The sequence below is a fragment of the Dermochelys coriacea genome, chromosome 22 (assembly GCF_009764565.3).
Source record: "Dermochelys coriacea isolate rDerCor1 chromosome 22, rDerCor1.pri.v4, whole genome shotgun sequence".
NCBI classification, from domain to species: domain Eukaryota; kingdom Metazoa; phylum Chordata; order Testudines; family Dermochelyidae; genus Dermochelys; species Dermochelys coriacea.
Window position 1 is genome coordinate 5,834,165 of NC_050089.1, and position 19,392 is coordinate 5,853,556.

The 19,392-nt window shown below is 39.8% G+C and overlaps 1 protein-coding gene across 1 annotated transcript in view; it reads left to right on the forward strand.

The window, feature by feature from the left end:
- The first annotated feature begins 3,322 nt into the window (after positions 1 to 3,322).
- The window catches only part of BARX2 (BARX homeobox 2), a 53,562-nt gene continuing 37,492 nt past the window's right edge, over positions 3,323 to 19,392 (forward strand). Inside the window, exon 1 of the mRNA XM_038380808.2 lies at positions 3,323 to 3,873. Coding sequence (XP_038236736.1) covers positions 3,687 to 3,873 — 187 coding nt within the window. The 5' untranslated portion in view covers positions 3,323 to 3,686. The remainder of the gene's footprint in view (positions 3,874 to 19,392) is intronic.

The following is a 19,392-nucleotide window of genomic DNA, read 5'->3' on the forward strand; positions in this document are numbered from 1 at the left end:
CCCTGGGATCTAGCAGGGGAGTTTGCGGCTCCTGGAGTGGCTGATAAGAACCTGCTGAAGACCCAAGTGTCAGCTCCAGATCTACCAGGAACCAGACTTTCAGATGCAGGAGTGAAATAAACCAGACAATAAAGGACCCAAGTCCTTGAATCAGCTGGGTGTAAAGAGGGACAGCTCCACTGAAATAGATTTCTGCTTTGCAGCTTGTCAATTTCATGAAAGGCTGTTTCACTCCCAGCATCTGTCCTGCACCCTAAAATTAGCAGATGTCATAGATTTCTCTGCTGTGTCTTGTCAGCTTCCCTTAAAGCTATTTCTCTCCAGCAATGCACTCCGAAATGCAAGGGGAAATTGCCCGTCTCCAGCTACTAGCCACAAACACAGAACGCACAGCAAACGCAAGGAAGTGTCATGACGCCATTTCCTTTCATATATTATGGGGTTTTCCCGTTTCAGGATTCAAACCCTGACTTCTTTAGGACTTTATTTATTTATTTATGATCAGCAAACGTTCGCTATTTATTATGACACTTTAAGTCATCGTGAGATATTTTATTTCCATTATTTGTGTTACCTGTTGCATTGAAAATGTAAAAAGAAGAGGAGGACTTGTGGCACCTTAGAGACTAACCAATTTATTCGAGCATAAGCTTTCGTGAGCTACAGCTCACTTCATCGAATGTAGCTCACGAAAGCTTATGCTCAAATAAATTTGTTAGTCTCTAAGGTGTCACAAGTCCTCCTTTTCTTTTTGCAAATACAGACTAACACGGCTGCTACTCTGATACCTCTCATGTAAAAGGTGACTGCTCTCATTCCTGCTTTATCTCTCTGCTAGGTTTTTCTCCTTTCCTAGCCCCCTCTCTGTTCCGAGAACAAGGCTGCTACATTAAAATCAGACATTAGGGCAGAGTGTGATTGCAGAAGCATCTCCGGCCGCAGCTTAAATAAGTGAGGGGGGCTGGGAAAGACAACATGCTTTAGGTTAAAAGAAAAGGAGGACTTGTGGCACCTTAGCGACTAACAAATTTATTTGAGCATAAGCTTTCGTGAGCTACAGCTCACTTCATCGGATGCATCAGTAGCTCACGAAAGCTTATGCTCAAATAAATTTGTTAGTCTCTAAGGTGCCACAAGTCCTCCTTTTCTTTTTGCGGATACAGACTAACACGGCGGCTACTCTGAAACCTGTCATTGAAAATGTAGTTATTAAAATCTGTTTGTTTTCGAATTACAAACTGAGTATTGCTATTATTACTATAAAATAATCTAATCTCTCGAGGTTTGGGGCGGGGGTGGTTTAGCAATTTAAACCACAGTTCTTCAATTTAAAAATACACTTTTTTTTAACTCATCCCTTCCCATTTTAGTTAAATTCCTGTTTACTGTAATCACCTTTAATTTCTCAGCAGCAAAAAAAAAAAAAGTATGTTCCAAGCATAGTAAATAAAATACTATTTATTTTAATTATTGATGCGTTCCTAATCATTTTTAATGAACAAGATTAATGATGTTCTCTCTCTGATTTATAAAAATTGCTGATTGGGGTTTTTAAAAACAGGTATCTTTCCATATATTTTAAAAAATTGCTCTGTATTTGAAGAAAACATCAAAATTAGGTCGTCTGTTTCCCTGAGCTTGCTGTTCCAATTTTTGACAGTGTTTAGAAAGGATATACATGTTATTTTTATGGTTCTCAAAACAGACCGTAAAACCAAACTATTTGCAATGGAAAAAGAAATATTGATCAAACGGAAGACAGTCTTAATAGGATTCCAATATACGTTTTTTAACTGGAACCACAGCAAACAAAAAGTTACCAAAACAAACTCCATGCTAAAGACTCTGAACAGATTGTTTTTTCTCTTTCAAACACAAACAAACACGAAATCTATAATTTCTCAACTTTCTAAAAATTAAAATATATGGTTTGTTACCTTAGAGGTCAACGTTACTTTGAAAATAAAAAAGGGAGCAATACGGTTTTGTAGAATATATTAATGTATTTATTACATCTAATAATACATCTATACTTAGAAAAATTCAGTATATAGCTACTTTCTTAATTAATTTAACAATTGTTTGCATCATTTCGTCGATTCACGCAATTTAGTTAATGAGGGACAGACCAGAATCAACCAACAATTGATGTCAAAAGTAATTCAAATAATTCTTGTGCTGAAAAATTCCTGTTCAAAACGAGGCGTGGGATCATTTCTAAAAGCAATACAAATCCCTATCTCAAGAATGATTCTCCCTGCAAATCGGGAAGAATTGACACAGTGTGAACATAACTGACACAGTGTGAACATAAACCAGAGAAATAAAAATCAGAGCTAAGTCATCAGGAAAGGTTTGGCTTCTGCAAGCCGCAGGAAAATTGCACGAAAGCCCAGAAGGATTTGAAATTAAACAACAAAGAAAAATTAATAATCTTTAGAATTAAGCGAATTGACACGATTGCTTAAAAGGAGACGAGAAAATGAGGAGCAGCTCTTAAGAAGAACAATTATGGAACCCTAAAAAATAGTTTCTGCAAAACACTTGCAAGCAATGAAAGTGACACTATTTGCCAAGAATCTCTTTCCATTTTAATCTGTGTGAGCTTTATACTCCGGAGCGAGGTGTTCAGTACTACTCGTTAGGGGGGAAACCTCTATTTCCAAAGATCACAAAGTTATCCAATAAACAGCGGAGAGAAAACGGCCAGGCAGAAACTCATCTGAAAACAACCCAACAGCAACTAATGCTGCATTAGTGAAGAAAGTGTTTCCAATACAGAACACCTATAGTTTTCTCTGTGTAATACTCCAAGCCCTTGGCTGCAAAAACAGCAAACTCCTTAATTGTTTAGCCATTTTTAAAGCTCTATTAGCTTCAGAACACTTAATTACTTTCTATTTTTTCTCCCTGTACACGGACTGTCGGTAAAGAAATACTCATTTGTGGGTTGGTGGGTGCACAAATATAAACCCACAAGTACATTCCCCCAAACGAGTATTTCTTAGACAGTTCGTGCAAAGGCGGAAAAGTCGGTAGTTAATTGTTCTGAAGCTAAGGAAGCTTCTCTCTCTCTCTCTCTCTGCAACACATTTCAGAGCGCCGGTGTGTATTTGCTCTCGGTATACAATTGTTCCAAAGTGCTTAATAACTTCCTGATGGACCACATTGCTACTTGAATTTTCAAGCCTCAAACTAATTGCAGGGAGGAGTGGTGGTGGGGGGGGGGAGTCACTCTGGCACCTTTCCAGCGTAAGAAGGCAAAGCCGAATTAAAAGCACACTCCGGTCCCTTAAAATAGAGCGCGCGCGCCCGTGCGCCCGGGACCCTCCCAGCCGCGAGCTGGGGGAAGCATGGAGCGCAGGGGATGAGCGCAGGAGAAGCCGCAGGCTGCCCTGATTGACAGCTGAAGTGTCCTAAAAAGGGCTCGGCGAGATGCTTATCGGGAGGTTTATATAGCAGCCGAGCGAGCGCACGCTGGAGAGCGCTCACTCACCCCTGCAAAGCCAGGCGAGCCGCAGAGACCGCGACTGGGGTGGGCCCCCCCCCGGTGGCAGCCCTGCTCCGCTCCCCGGGACCCTCCCCGCTCCCCAGAGAGAGAGAGAGAGAGCTCGCTCCTTTCCCTGGCGTCCTCCAGCCTGGGCCGCTCTTCGGGGAAGGAGGCTGAGCCAGCGGCGGCTTCCACCATGCACTGCCATGGCGAGCTCAGGCTCGCGTCCCCGGGGCAGCTCAAGGCAGCCAGGAGGCGCTACAAGACTTTCATGATCGATGAGATCCTAGCCAAGGAGACCTGCGATTACTTTGAGAAACTTTCCCTTTACTCTGTCTGCCCTTCCCTCATCGTCAGACCCAAACCTCTGCACTCCTGTACGGGTAAGAGCTTGAATTTTCTCATCTCTTCCCCGCGCCCTTCCCCTTCTGCATCTACCTCCCAGGAAGGCTGGATCTGGGGGGGTGTGTGTGTGTGTGTGTCTGACCCTGGCACCAAGCTCCCTGAGATTTTGCAGCACCCAGCCACCACAAGGGAAGGGATTTTTGTCTCTGCAAGAACCCTGGGCACTAGGGTTTCGCCTGGGATTGGAACAAGCAAGTGTGTGGTGGGGAGCTGAGAGGGCACAGAAAAGATTTGCAAGCAAAGCCCTTTTTTTGTGTGTGTGGTGGTGGGGCAATAAAGTAGCTCTATTTCCCAGTGTGGACTCTGCGTGCACAATGACATATTTGTAGCAGGGAAGCTAAGGGAAACCCTTTCCCCTAAACTATCTCCTCTCAGGCCAAAACAGTCACAAATTCCTCAGCCAGTCCATGCATCTTTCCTCTGCGCTCTGTATTTTTCTGTGGTTTGCTAAATATCTAGTGACGCCCTATTTACTTCCCTCTGCAACAGACCCAGCTTCAGCTCTCTCTGGAACATCCACAAATAAATGGTTGGGGGGGACGGGGAAATCCAGAACATATATACCCCCTAGGAAATGGATTAAAGCCCTGATCAAGGCTCATAAAGTCACTTATAAAATTGTCAGTGACATCAGTGGGAACACGAATAAATAATAATAATAATAAAATAATAATAATAGCCCTAGTAATAATAGTTCCACTGTTGTTCAATGGCCTGATCTTGCATTATTTGGATACCCAAATCTCCCATTAGCTTTGGAATAAGTTAGGACATACCAAATGGGAAAATGGAAAACATTCTGTTCATGTTACAAACACAGGGCTAGATCCTATATACAGATTTGCACCAGTAGACCCCTGAACGGTTGTGGAGCCCACTCACTTCAACTGATGGATGCCTTCAGTGGAAGTGATTTGCAGAATCAGAGCCATATGTGCTTTTGAAAACAAATTAGTCTGATGCAGTTTGTTGGGCGTGCACCCAAAATAAATGTCACTCTTCTGATACATTATAGGCAGAAAAGTTTTCTCCTCGCTAAGACACTGTGAAGTTTGCAAGACCGCTAAGCAGTTAGATGGCTCATTGGACTTTTATTCTCCCCAAAAATCTGTGTCCTCCCCACATGCTTTTAGTAGAAACATTTATAACTTTGGAGAATCTAATGATAAAACTGATAATTAAAAAAAAATCCAAGTTATTTCAAAAAATGTTTCTAAAGGACCAATTCCTGGTGATGCAGATGTGAAAAATACATGGCATGTTCTGAACCTGAAAATACAAGAAGTTTCTGCTGAAATCAGTGAAGAGTGGTGCCTACAGATTGATGCCCCACAGTTTGGCTCCTGATTCCTCTCTCAATTACTTGGGAGTAAATGAAGAGGAACCTCACTGATATGAATGAAATTATACTGGTGTAAAACTTGATTTAAGTGATATCAGTCTGACACACAGATTTTTATTTTTTTTAAAAAATAGGGATTTATTTCGTTCATGCAAGGTCTACAGCTCCCCCGCCTCAATACCCCAATTTGAAAATATTATTAATTAAATGTCAGGAAAGGTGCTGGAGACCAATACCATAGAAAATGTCAATTATATCTCCCTTTTGGAGGGAGGGTGATTATAGTGCAGTTCCTATTCATAATAAATTTCCTCGTATTGATTCCTGCTTGATTTTTAACCAACCACTGACATACTTTTGGTGGAAGGGATAGTTATTAATCAAGATCCCACTGGCAAGGGATTTTTTGCAGCTAATCCTCTGCTACAGTTTAGCCAGTGAAACTCCGTCAATAGCGAAAGTGGAATGAAAGTCCCCAATGGCTCCAGTGCACAGCAGAGTACAGGCTTCAAATCCTTACGGAGAGCCAATCCTGCCCATGTTGGTGTTAATGGCAAAACACCCATTAACTCCAGTCATGCAGGAATTGGACTAGACAAACTTTCCACTCAGAGTAAAGATTTTTCTATTTTCACTGTAGGAAAATTCTATTTTACATAGAGGGGAAGTACCATAAAAGACAGTAGGTTTCCAAAAATCCTCCAAGACTTTCAGAGGGGCAATAACCCAGTAATTTACAGGGCTGTAAAAATAGCTCAGCATTATAAAACAATACTTAGCTGCTTATCTGGGGTAAACACTTCTGATTTAATTTTGATGGATGAATAAAGGGTCATTAGCTGTTACGTTATCATCAAGCCCCTGGGAAGGTTGAGTGTATTTTTATGGGTGATTCCATGCCAGCTATGGAAAACATTGGTTTTGCAAGGCTGAGATAATAATTCATAGTCAAATGAACTAACTTAGCCGCTGATCATGGATGATGCTATCATGACACATATGTTCTAATTATTTAAACCCTGTTACTTTTTGTGTTTAGTAGTTCATTGAATTTCCACTAGGGATTCTGCTAATAGCCCCAAATCCATCTGATTTATGCCATGACTAGGTTGATTGAAGATTCTGGTTTCTACTGGAATATGCTTCATAAAGTTTCATTGGTTGAGAAGCACTGGGAGGGATTTGTTGGTGGGATTAAAACCATAAGAGAAGTGGCTACAATAGTCCACACTTTCAAACTGTAAGCCACCGATGGGTTTATAGCTACAGTTAAAAACTTAGGTCATGTGAATCCTTTTAGTATAAGAGAGAGGAAATTCTGTCATTGGCCAAGAAATGGCGTTAAACCCATAAATAAAATAAAGATGAAAGGAAAAAAAACCATAAAGCAAATCAAATAATCACCTACAGTCCACACCAAACATTTCAAAAGAAAAGGTAGCACTGTGGCATTTGCCTTACTGCTTGGCTATCTTTTTACATTTTGATGCATTTACTCTCCAAGCTAGCTAAGGGAGATAGGCCTATAAAATTTGTTTGAGGTCCCCTCTCAGGTTGATGATATAAAATGTCTTGTATCTAAGCAGCGCAGGTATCCAACATCGCCCCTTTCTGATCAGAAGAGAGCTCTTAGAAGCACTGGAAACCAAAGGGAAAACATTTTTCTTTTGCCTACGGTCAAGAGTTAAATATTTAACATGTGCAGAAGAGTTAGCATAGAATGAACTCACCCTGCAGAGTGTGCTAGAGAAGGAAAATGAAAGTTCTGAATCGATTCAACGTATCCAAAAGGGGCAGACTGAAGTTCTGGTTGAGGGGGATTAAGCCTGTTAAAGTCAATGGAAAGACTCCTGTTGGGTTTGGATCATGCCCAGCGTAAAATTGGGAGGGGCAGGGGGGAATAACTTCACTATAAAAGAGACCCATTATGGTATACATAAATTTTCTGCAGAAGTGTAAATGCCTGACATTTGTTGACAAAAAGCAAAGAGAAGGCCCTACAAGTGTATAACTTAGCACAAAATAGTTAGCCAGGTTCAACTATATGTGATGGTTAAGATCCACCATAATCAGATGCCAAAAATGATATATTCCTAATAAAGAGGAATATTTTTTCAGATGGTTGTTAATAGCTCTCTGATGCTAGCTTCTTGGACTCTAATATCTCGGACCGTAAGAATATCCCTGTTCGTTCATTTAATGGCCTTTGCATATTATATAGCAACTAACTAATTAACCTGACTTATTAATTGCTTTAGTTCTATTGTTTAAAGTTTTCTATTTTGGGGGTTTTGTTATTGTATGATTTTGAAGGTCAGAGAAACCTTCAGATATCATTCCCAACTGAGTAGGAATCCATTATCAAAATGCATAATATTTAAAAATCTAAGTAAACAAAAATATGCTTGAATGAGCCTGTATTAATTCTATCCTGTTTATTGGCTTTTTTTTTTAATCTTGATTTCAATCATTAAACTTGATACCTGGTTAGCTCTTGGGGTGATCAATACTGTAAATGTTTGGAAATTAAAGATGTATCAGTTTCTAGGGCCAACCTGTAACTTCATCGTGTTTTCCTGGAATTGGTCCCTTCAAAATAAGTTGGATCCTTTCAAAAATAAAAGCCAGGGCGTTAGATACTTAAAAGCAAAATGTTATCCCTGGAGTCCCTGATATTAAATAGTAATAAAAACAAATAGTATTTACTCTACGCAGCCTCTAAACTATTTACATTCACTGGGTTTGTTGAATATAAAAGAACCCCAAGAGCCTTGTGTCAGGCCTCCATTTCAGTTCATCAAAGCTGACTTTGCAGGGCATTCATTGTGTTTGCCTACTCTATGTATTCCATCTCCCATAACATCTGTACTGTTGCTCATCAGAACTTGAGTAAAGTTTTCGAAATGCCCTGATGACTTAGAAGCTTGGTCTACACACAGTTTTTGTATTAGGATAACTATTTCAGTTAGGGGTACGCTTTTATTTTTTTTTAATTGAAGTAGTTACACTGATACAATCCCTAGCGTGGACGCAGGTTATATTGGTAACAAGGTGCCTTTCGCTGGTATCGTTTATTTGCCTGCCTGTATGGGAATGCTATTCTAGTATAAGCACTTCTATAACTGCATCCACATTGATGGGAGTTGTACCATTTTAGCTATATTGGAATAGTAAAAGTGCTACAACTTTTGTGTATAGACAAGGCCTTAAACTCCTAAATCTCCTTCGGCCCTTTTGAAAATGTCAATCCTCTCCTAGTTATCCTCCTTGATAGATATCAATGGGACAGCATGCCTCCAAAGGTGACTTTCCCAGCTTTATTCTGCTCCCACTGAACTGATACTTTCCGTTGATTTCAGTAGAAACATGACTCAGTTCTATATATATATATATTTTTACCAGAGACTTGAGAATTATGACTCTCTAATGTAAAACCTATTGGAAACTTGAATAGTTGTTTGACATCTTTCCCTAAGGGAGATAGGGAGAGGCCCAGGTTAAAGCTTTCTGGGCTTCTGTTTTCTTTTCTCTCTTTTTGGTATGTGGATTAAACTACAGGGCATCTGTAAATGTTGGATCCTATGGGAAGTTGTGGGCTTATGTAGCAAAGCATGAACTTTGATATTCCTGAACTTCTGTCAGGCTTGTCAACTTTTAAGAAACCACACAGTGAAAGTAGATTTCTTCTGTCTTAACACAGCTCAGGTTATGACCAATGATAGCAGAGCAATATGAAATACCATGTGGTCTGGGTTGAAAAAGCCTAGGAAGGGACAAGCTAACTCCACTTTGAATTTGATCTGGGACACTATTTAAAATCAGGGTGGAAACCAATTGTGTTGGGCTAATGTTTAGCCAGACCTTTTCCTTTTAATTGAAGGGATACTGTTACGGAGTTCCTGAGGGAGAGCAGGGAACTGTGGGAAAGGAAAGGGGAATGGATACAGCATGTGTATCAAAGTGTGGAGAAAAATGAGATCCCCTTCCATCCAAAGCCTATTATCTGAAACATAACAGCTGTATTAATCTAGTTAAATAAAACAAATGTAAAGCTGTGGGTAATACCTTCTATCAGTCTAATTTACACCTGAGTACACCAAAGCTCCTGCCAGTCATGCATCTTCAACAGGGATTGAATTGCCATCATAGGAGTATAACACAACTCTGTCTGTCCAGAACTAAAAACCAGAGAGAGAGGCCAAAATCATCAATTTTGTTAATATAGCCCCAAAACAGCAGCAGGAGCAGACTTCATCAGATTGTCTCGAGTTCAACATCTATAAAAGATTCTGCGAACAGGAACTGATATTGCTGTCACTTTCTTCTTGTACAGTGATGCAAACAAGAAAACAAGTCTCTCTTTTTAAAAAACATTTTATCTGTCAGTTTCAGTTACAACGGCAAATAAAATCCTATTGATTGATGTCAAACAGTAAAGACAAAATTCAAAAGAAAACAGTAACCCTGGAAAAAATATGAATAATTATTTCTCAAGTCTCCAGATCACTCTGGATCTTTTATTAAGATAATCCTAAAAATCGTTCCTAAATATTCCTAATATTAGTAAGGCACTTGAAGAAATACTTTACAATGTAGGGAGGACTGTATGATACATCCATGTTAATATACAGTGAGATATATCAGCATATCCAAACATTGTAATTTTTCTTGAGAAAATCATAAAGGCTAGACTTTGCCATAAGACTCTTTTCCGAACCATCCATGCACACATTGTTTTGCCTTTCAGTAATAACCTAAGAAAAGCTTGAGCTTTGTCAGAATCTCAAAAGACAAACATCTTCCTGTCGAGCATAAATCAAAGTTTGGCAGGAAAAAGTACTGATGCAATTATTATACCAAAGAGAAGCCAGATCCTCAGCTAGTGTAAATCGGCATAACTCTGTAGACTTCAGTGGAGTTGTGTCAACCTATAACGACTGAGGATCAGTCCCTAACAATAATTTTAAAGAGCTTGGCGTGCTTCAGGGTGCCTAGACATATATGTTCTGTATATCTGCAGCAGAAAAAATAATTTATAAAGTGGCAAATGCCAAAATATGACACATGAAAGAAAATAATGAGTTGGCTAATGATAACAATAATTAAATATTTAGAGAAGGGCCTGAGCCAATGTTTCAGATCTGAATACACTCAGCCTTTGACAGTGTCTGAGATTCAAAGCTGAATAGGGGGTCTGCATATTGCAAATGGCCCTTCTCTTTCTGCTGAAACTGAACAGAAAATCCCAGATCTGAACAACTCCAAATTTTGAGGTGTCTAAAATTTGAATCCAAACCTGAATTTTGTAGCTTTAGCCCATTGCTAATAATAATGAATAAAGTAACTAACAAAAGGGAAAACTGCCTGGAATAAAACAGTGCCAAACACATCAAGGGAAGAGGAAATAGGACGACAACATGGGAAGCAATCAAAGTTCAATCCAGTTGTGGTTAAGTATGATTCAGCATTACAAAGGAGCCCTATACTATGTCACTTTTGTGTCACTGTGTGAAAAATAAGCACAGACATAAGTAAGCCAAGATTTTCACTTGGCCAACACGTTTGCTTAAAAACTTGACTGAGTACTACCTGAGCCCACCCAAGGGTATTTTCAGTGTATTACCTTAGAGTCATGTGCCAGTAGGGTGACCAGATGTCCTGATATTAGGGGCTTTGTCTTATATATGCAACTATAACCCCCTGTCCCCCCGAAAAAGTGCCCCTCTTTTTTCACATTTGCTATCTGGTGACCCTATGTACCAGGGATTTTTAAATAGAACATCCCATTGGACTCAATGGAGCACTCTGTTTGAAAACTGATGGTGTGATATGGCACATAGTATTTTATTAATTTTTATTGGTGGTGTTTTGTGGGCGTCTGTAAAATGCAGGCACCACAGAATGAACATCTCAAAAGTTTTGAATTCAGGAAGGACGCGGCCATCAGCCGCGGTGAGGGTTAATTTAGGGGGCTTGAATGGTGGAGAAGGGTTCTGGAATCTGTGATGACTTTCAGATACCTTTGTGTCTTTTGTCCTCATTGAAAACTGTATAAGTGAGGTATGGTTATATGCTATTGCAGGCAATATACAGTAGAAATATAATGTGTAGAATGGGCCCTTGACAATTAGCAGCTGAATACTGCAAACAGATTACTAGATGTATTCATTGTACATGTTTATTAACCAGTGCTGATGCGTGTTGAGAGGGGGGCCACACTCTGCTCATGGTTACTAACTGTGCAGCCTCCTTGATTTCTGTACATTTAGATACAAGCATTCGGCTCTACTCAGAGGGGCTGCATGGGTGAAACTGAGAGCTGAATCTGGCCCACAAAGGGACTGGACTCTGATTTCCTTGCACAGCCCCAAGAGTTCCCTGATTTCCATGAGCGTCTGGGCTGCACGCTGGGTCGGGCCAGGGGTCTTCAAAAACAACCTTCCCATCAAAGTGAAAACATGAAGAGTCCCTCCAGCTGGGTTGTGGAGGCTGGTAGCATATACAAGTGTAGGGAGGTACTGGTTTCACTGAGGGCTGTCGATCTTTACCTGTTTCAACTGAATTAGCTAGAAACAGGACATAGGGCCTGATTCTGCTAACATGTACACCAGAGGAAAGCGGGTCTAAATCGATGGAATACACTACAATACAGTGGTATAAGGGAGAGCAGGATAAGGTCCCATGGAAATGACCTCAACTGATATCCACCCATACCGTTCAACATCGATACAGATGACTGTCCCTCGTGTGCTTTGCTTTTAGTTTCCAGGCCTGATAGGAATGTTTTCATAGAACCGTGTGCTTCATCGTTCACACATGTTGTCTGAGTGTGAAGAATGTGTTTCAGAGCAGGCTTAAGTATAGAACATTATCCTGAGGTCTTGTAAGTGTTTGCATTCAGGAAAACACCAGAGGTGGATTCCTATTGTGTATTTCTGCCTCCGGGTGGCTTTTATTCTGAGCGTGCTTCAGTTCCTAGCAACTGAGCAGGGTCTAGCTGAGAAGCTTCTTGTGGGTCAATGTGAAATTGACTAAAAAGTTTTGTTTTAGTGGCATCTTTGAAAAATTCTAGTATTACGATCTGGGCTCACAAAGTAAATATTTAATATTTTTCTTCTTCCCCTCATTTTACCGTCCATTTTCATTTATTAACTGAATCCTTTCCACCATCCCTAATGGACAGAATGCAGCTCTAAGGAACGCTGGGTAATCAAAAACATGGTATGGTGAGGAGGCCATTTAAGTATTTAGGTGGATATTGAGTTTAATATAGACCAGGGGTCACACAAAGGGTTTGATTTTGCTCTCCGCTTCCCTTGTGTAAATCAGGAGCAACTCCAATAAAGTCAGTGAAGTTACACCAGTGTAAAGTGTAAGCTGTAGCAGCAGGAGGGCCAAGCTCTTTATTTTTGAAGAAATATAGTTGCTTCTTGTGACGATTCCCCTCTCCCTCCAACATGAGATGACAATTCAGAATCTTGCTAAGTTATCTACCCCAAATTATTTTCTTTTAGACCATAACAACATTTATTCTATATGTACCTCCGCATAGCTGTGTGGTGTATGTATATATATATATTGCAATAAGGGAATTTGCTCTCAGTGAAGTCAATGACAGTTTTTCCGGGATACCAGGATTGTGTCCATTATTAGAGATGGCTGGGAAATGATTTGTATTTTCTCCTCTGGAAAAACCTTGATTGAAAAAAATGTTTGTCAGCTTTTCTTTGAAATGTTATGGGTCTAAAAACCACAATCCGCAAATTAACAAAAAGGCTTATTTTCGGGTTTCAAGGTTTTTTTATGAAAGCCCATTTTGGGGGGACAAAAATGGACATTTTCAGCAAAACTTTTGTTTCATTGAAAAAGAGACATTTTTTCACGAAAAAAGTTTTGATGGAAAAATTTCAAATGTTTTTGTCTCTGAGGCTTGGAAAACACCCTAACAATAACTCTGCATCCGATGAAGTGAGCTGTAGCTCACGAAAGCTTATGCTCTAATAAATTTGTTAGTCTCTAAGGTGCCACAAGTACTCCTTTTCTTTTTGCGAATACAGACTAACACGGCTGCTACTCTGAAATCTGAGTGTGTGAGTGTGTGTGTTCTAGTTTGCAGAACTTTACCACATTTGTATTTTTTACTCATGTAATTAGTTGACAGTTTTTACTTGGATGAGCAGTCCCATTAAAATCAATCAGCTCCTACATTTTCTGGGTATGTCATGTAGTGTTGTTACACTATTTACAGATTTCTTTAAAAATAAGAGAGCTTTCAATATAAACCTAGTCCAAGTACAGTACTTCACTCACACTGCTGTGTTGGGGAAGAAGCCCTGCATTTTTAGGGATCCATATATTAATAGAACATTTTATATTCCAGATTACGCATGGCAAAAATAATATGATACTCAGGGCCATATCTTCAAATGATGAAATTCCTTGATTTCAATGGATTCATCCAAAAAATCCTGATCATCTTTAATCTTCACTATTAAAGCAGAAGAGGGAACAGGATTCTATTTCTTTAGGCATACGGGAGCCTATTCCTTGTATACTACACATATATATAATAAAACCTCTTTTAAGTAAACACACAAGGATGGGTTGCTTGAGAGAGGTGTTCTGCAAGGCAAAGAAATGTTTGTGATTACTTAGGAGATCTTTTAAGACTAATAAGGTTGATCCCTGGATACGATTCATTGTACTAACGTACTTATATGGAAGAGCTTAAAATGTAGCCACAAAGCTATATTGAAATATATTAGGAAGATTGTATGTCAGAGTTTGCCCTTATTCACAAGCAATAAAAGATGAGAAAAATCTCATTGAAACCTAGAATAATAATGAATAATCTCCTGTTTTATTGCCGAGCATTTCCATGAATATTTTACAAACACACCTGTCTTTATCCTTCCATCTGTTTTTGTTCAAAACTCCCATTTTACCTTAACACTTGCAATACTTTTTATTTTCTGAGGACTGAATGCTGGAATACTTGATATTTGCAATATTCTATAAAGCAGGAGGGTCATAGAAGGAACTGTAGATAATTGCAGACTGATGTCCTTTTTACTTGCTTTTCACTAGCAGATTTGTTTTAGATCACTTGATAACAGTGAAGCTTGCAGTGTTGGTGTAGCTGTGTTGGTCCCAGGATATTACAGAGAGAAGGTGGGTGAGGTAATATCTATTATTGGACCAACTTCTGTTGGTGAGAGACAACTTCTGTTTGGAGTTTACACAGATCTGAAGAAGAGCTCTGTGCAAGATCAAAAGCTTGCCCGACTCACCAAAAAGAAGTAAGATATTGTCTCACCCACCTGCTCTCTCTAATAGCAAATTTGGCCATTGAGTAGTAGGGGACTGTGTTAGAATTGGAATAGCTGGTTTTGCTTCATTGCAATACATTATAGAACAATAATTAATGACGGAACAGAGTTTGGGATGAGGGTGAAGAACAACTGATGGATTGTTTTATTAAGAATGACTCAATTCCACGCCTACTGAAGTCAATAAAATATGAGTTGGATCAGTGCCTCAATGAGTCAATTTGAATCACGCTTTCATTGTAAACACTTAAGTCACATTATAAGGTAGTTTCACACCTATATTTAAGTCATGTTACAACAAAAGTTTTTATGAAGACTCAGACTGATAGATTAATTTTTTTAAATTTTAATGGACCCATTTTGTTGTTCAGATTTAGACATCTCTTACAGTGCTTGAAACCCAAATGTTGCAGCACTTGGCTGTTGTTAAACAATGTTATAACAAGAAATATTATAACTATGTTTCTATCTATCAAAGCCTATATTGTTGAAAATCACATGAGAACAAGCAAGTGAAGTTGACTAGAGAATAATTTAGAAAGGGCCCAACCCTGCACACCTACTTGCATGTGACTTTACTCACGTAAGGCCATTGAGTTTAAGGGACTACTCATGTGAGTAAAGTTATGCTTAAGCATTTGCAGATCAGGTTCCAGCATGATAAGGATTATATTTTGTTTCCGTTGTCTGAGCTGAGTGAAGTACAAAGTACAAAAGGTATACAACATACATGATAAAAAATGAGGTAGGCTTGTAAATTCTTTCAGGTCTAATAATATAGGTTTAATTGGTTCTACCTTGGGATGGGGGAATAGACTAAATGACCTTTCAAGTTCCCTTCAAACCCTACATTTCTACGATTCTTGTAAGGAGTTATCAGCAACAAAGGTCAGGGCATTTGCTTTGTAAATTATGACTTTTAACCCTGACTTTCTCCATTTCATGTTATGTGCCTTTAAGTAGGAGAGAGAGTTCCTGTTTTTTTTTAATCCAAAATATTGATCCTTTTTATATTCAGTGCTTCCCAAGATTTCTCCGAATGCAATTATTTTCTGCAGAATTCAAAGTATGTTCCCAAATGTGTCTATTTATAGCACTTGAATGCTGACAAGTCTAGTGTCTCCATGCTTGTGTTTGTTCTGAGGGACAGGCCGTGCTCATGGGGTTGTGGTTCCTAGTGCTGTCTCTGTCGATCTGTCAAAAATGTTGGATATTGTGGATTGTGACTGTATAAGTGGGAATGAGTAAGGCTCATTCTTATCTCTCTGAGTGGACTATATTTGTCCTTCCAAAGACAGGAGTCCTTTTACTCTATGCCAAACATTGAAAGGAATTCTGCAGGGTTTGGTGTTGAGGCCTGTTTTATTGTCACGCTTTGTAAACAGCTGTGTCAAAGTGAAAGATGAAGGGCCCGATTCCCATTTTCACTAAGGTCGCTTTACATTGCTCCGGCTGTGTAAAAGGGTCTTAAAGTGGATGAAAATTCCAGAGCAGTGCAAAGGAGCCTTAGTGTAAATGGGATTCTGGTCCAGAATGTTTCCAATGGCTGTGTTCACCTTGTACTACTGCCCCCTAGGAGCAGGTGCAAATGACAAGCAGAAGTTAGATTTTGATTATATTTTGCAAACATTCCCAGATATTTCCATTCCCTTTCATAAAAAGGAAAAAACCCAATGGATAGAGGGAATAATTATGGCCTGATTTTCAGAAATACTGAGCCACCCACAACTCCTAGCAAATTTAGTAGGAGCTCAGCACCTCTGAAGATCAGGCTATCTAACTCTGTAGTCATTGTGGCCTTCTGCTCCATTTTAAAATACAACTAAGGATGTGAGTAAAAATGCTGACAAAAGGGATTGAGGTTCTTTTAGGACCATCTCAGGTCTTTTATTTTCTTTTTAAATGAGACTTTCCACTGAAATAAATGGGAAGCTGCTTATAAATTGAGAGCCCAATTAGCACAATAGCCTTTAAGTTCTGCAACATTGTTTAGCCAGGTAAATTGGCTGTATTATGGGTTTGGCTATTTAGGAAACTGCTTCTTATGAGATCACATTTCTTCTTCTTTTGCTCTATCAGACAGTTGAATTGTGATTTCATCTTTCCTTTTACACCTGCATTCTGTTTTCAGTGCAGTTCCATAAGGGACAAGCCCACTTAAGTGGTCTCACAAGTGTTTTACAAAACACTCATTGCAATTTTATAAACACATGCATAACAGTGCAAAAAAGACACACTCCTGTCTCCCTTTGTCAAGAAGAATGGAATTCCAGACCACCTGGAGAGTTAATGCAGTGATAAGTGCTTTTCATGTTACACATTCCAACTTAAAAATATTTTGCATTTTAATTCTCTATATGTACACTGTCATTACACCAAAAGCAGTCCATATTGTATGGCTTTGTACCACATGTAAGAAGACCTGGGTTCTATTCCTGTAATAGGTCTCTCTGTGTTCTTTTGCTCTCTGTGCCTCAGTTTCCCCTCTGTAATGTGGGCATGATTATACTTATCCTTGGTTTGTAAAATGCTTTGAGATCTGCTGATTAAAAGAATATATAAAACTGAATGTTACTACGTATTTATACATACTGAACTTGTAGACATGACTGGTGTTAACTCACTGGTCATGTTAACCTTGATGCCAGGTTAAAAAAATAGATAAATATAATGTTTTAGCTGTTCGTTCATATTCTCTCACACACACACACACGTAATGGAACCTGGTTATGGTGAATTCACATACAGAAAAACTCCACTGACCATGGCGAACAATGAAAGCCCCAAAATGTTTCCATGCATTGCAATGTACCAGTTGTAATTTGAATTACACAAAACCTCTGCTTAGAGGGAAGTTTTTCTATGAAAAAAATGACATTGCTATAAGAGGCTTCACTTGTGTAGTTTTTATAAATGAAAAAAGCTGCAGTTGAATAGCTTCTCTTGGCACTGAATTATTCTCTTTATTTTATTACTTAGTTAAAAAAAATACCAGAAGAAGCCTAGATTTAATTTTTGGCTTCTGGTGTGTAGGACAGTTTAAGGTGCAATGTGGTGTTATATATATATTTTTCTCAAAATGTTGGCTTTTTCACCTGTGCTCAGGGAAGGATAGTCCAGAGCTTAGGGTATTTGCTTAGGATATGAACAATCCAGGTTCAATTCTCTGCTCTGCCATGGTTTTCCTGTGTGACCTGGGGCATGTCACTCAGCCTCTGGGTCTCAGTTCCTTATCTGTGGATGCTTCCCTAGCTCAGGGGGTGTTGTCAGGTTAAAAAATGTGAAGTGCTATAAGAAATAGGCACGATTATTTAGCTATTCTTAACCCATCACAGATCATTCACCTCCAACAACTGGTACTAAAACTGGAAACACTTGTCCATCTTATGATCAACTAAGGCCATGTCTACATTAGGGGACTATACCAGCATAGCTACAGTACCTACATGGAGGGAAGGTTTTTTTTTTTTTTTTTTCCCCCCATCAGTGTAGTAACACCTTCTTCCCGTGTGATGGTAGGTAGGTCGAAGGAAGCATTCTTCCATTGACCTAGCTGCATCTACACTGGGGGCTGGGCCAGCATAGCTACATTGCTCAGGATGCCCTGAGTGAGGTAGCTATATAGACGTAAATCTTAAGTGTAGACCAGGCCTTAATGTATGTGTCTGGAGAGCTACTACTCCAGTTAGAGCGGGAGCATTTTGTGCTTTGAGACTTGATTCAAAAGTATACAATGATCGCTCTGTCTCCTCATTCGTTTACTTAATCTATTTTTGCTCTACACAAGCATTCTCCACCCAAGCTTCTGGCACCTTACAACAACAAGTCAATCAAAACAAAGACTTAGTTAGCACAGATACTTGAAGGGTCAATTCAACTCATTGGATGCTGTAGACTGTGCACCCTAATTCTTCTTGACTCAACTCTCTGCCCCATTACTCACTGAAGTCAATGGGAGTTTTGGGTGGGTAAGGAGAGAAGGAATTGTGCCAGATATAGGTATACTGAAAGATCCTGCTAAGCTGGAAGCTTGGAACATGCCGCTCTTGTGAATGGAGATCAGTGAACTTCACGGAGTTTTGAGAACTATATAAGAGAGAGCTGAAGGTTTGGAGCTCTGAACTCTTTCCTCAATTCTGCCACTGACTCATTGTGTGATCTTCAGCAAATTACTTCCTTCACCATGCCTCAGTTTCCCCATCAATAAAATGAGACCAGCACTTACCCACCTTTATAAAGGATTTTGAAGTGAAGTGCTAGAGCAGTGGTTCCCAAACTTGTTCCGCTGCTTGTGCAGGGAAAGCCCCTGGCAGGCCGGGCCAATTTGTTTACCTGCCGTGTCCACAGGTTCGGCCGATCGCGGCTCCCAGCGGCCGAGGTTCACTGCTCCAGACCAATGGGAGGTCCTGGAAGTGGTGGCCAGTACATCCCTCGGCCCGCGTTGCTTCTAGCAGCTCCCATTGGCCTGGAGCAGCGAACCGCAGTCACTGGGAGCAGCGATCGGCCGAACCCGCAGAAGCGGCAGGTAAACAAACCGGCCCGGCCCACCAGGGGCTTGTCCCGCACAAGCAGCGGAACAAGTTTGGGAACCTCTGTGCTAGAGAAATACTATCTGGGTTTGTAACGTTTGTTCAAGTTAATGTCCCCATTTTCTTCGCAAAGGTGATTTCAACTAAACTAACTAATTTAATAGCTGGAGAGGCACCTGTGTCATGTAGAAAGGATAGACCAGCCCTCTCCAAAAGTTATGCTGATGCACACAGACAGTATGTACGCTGTATTTATTCTTTCACTGAGTTTCTCATTCCTCTCCTCGGCCCTTTTTT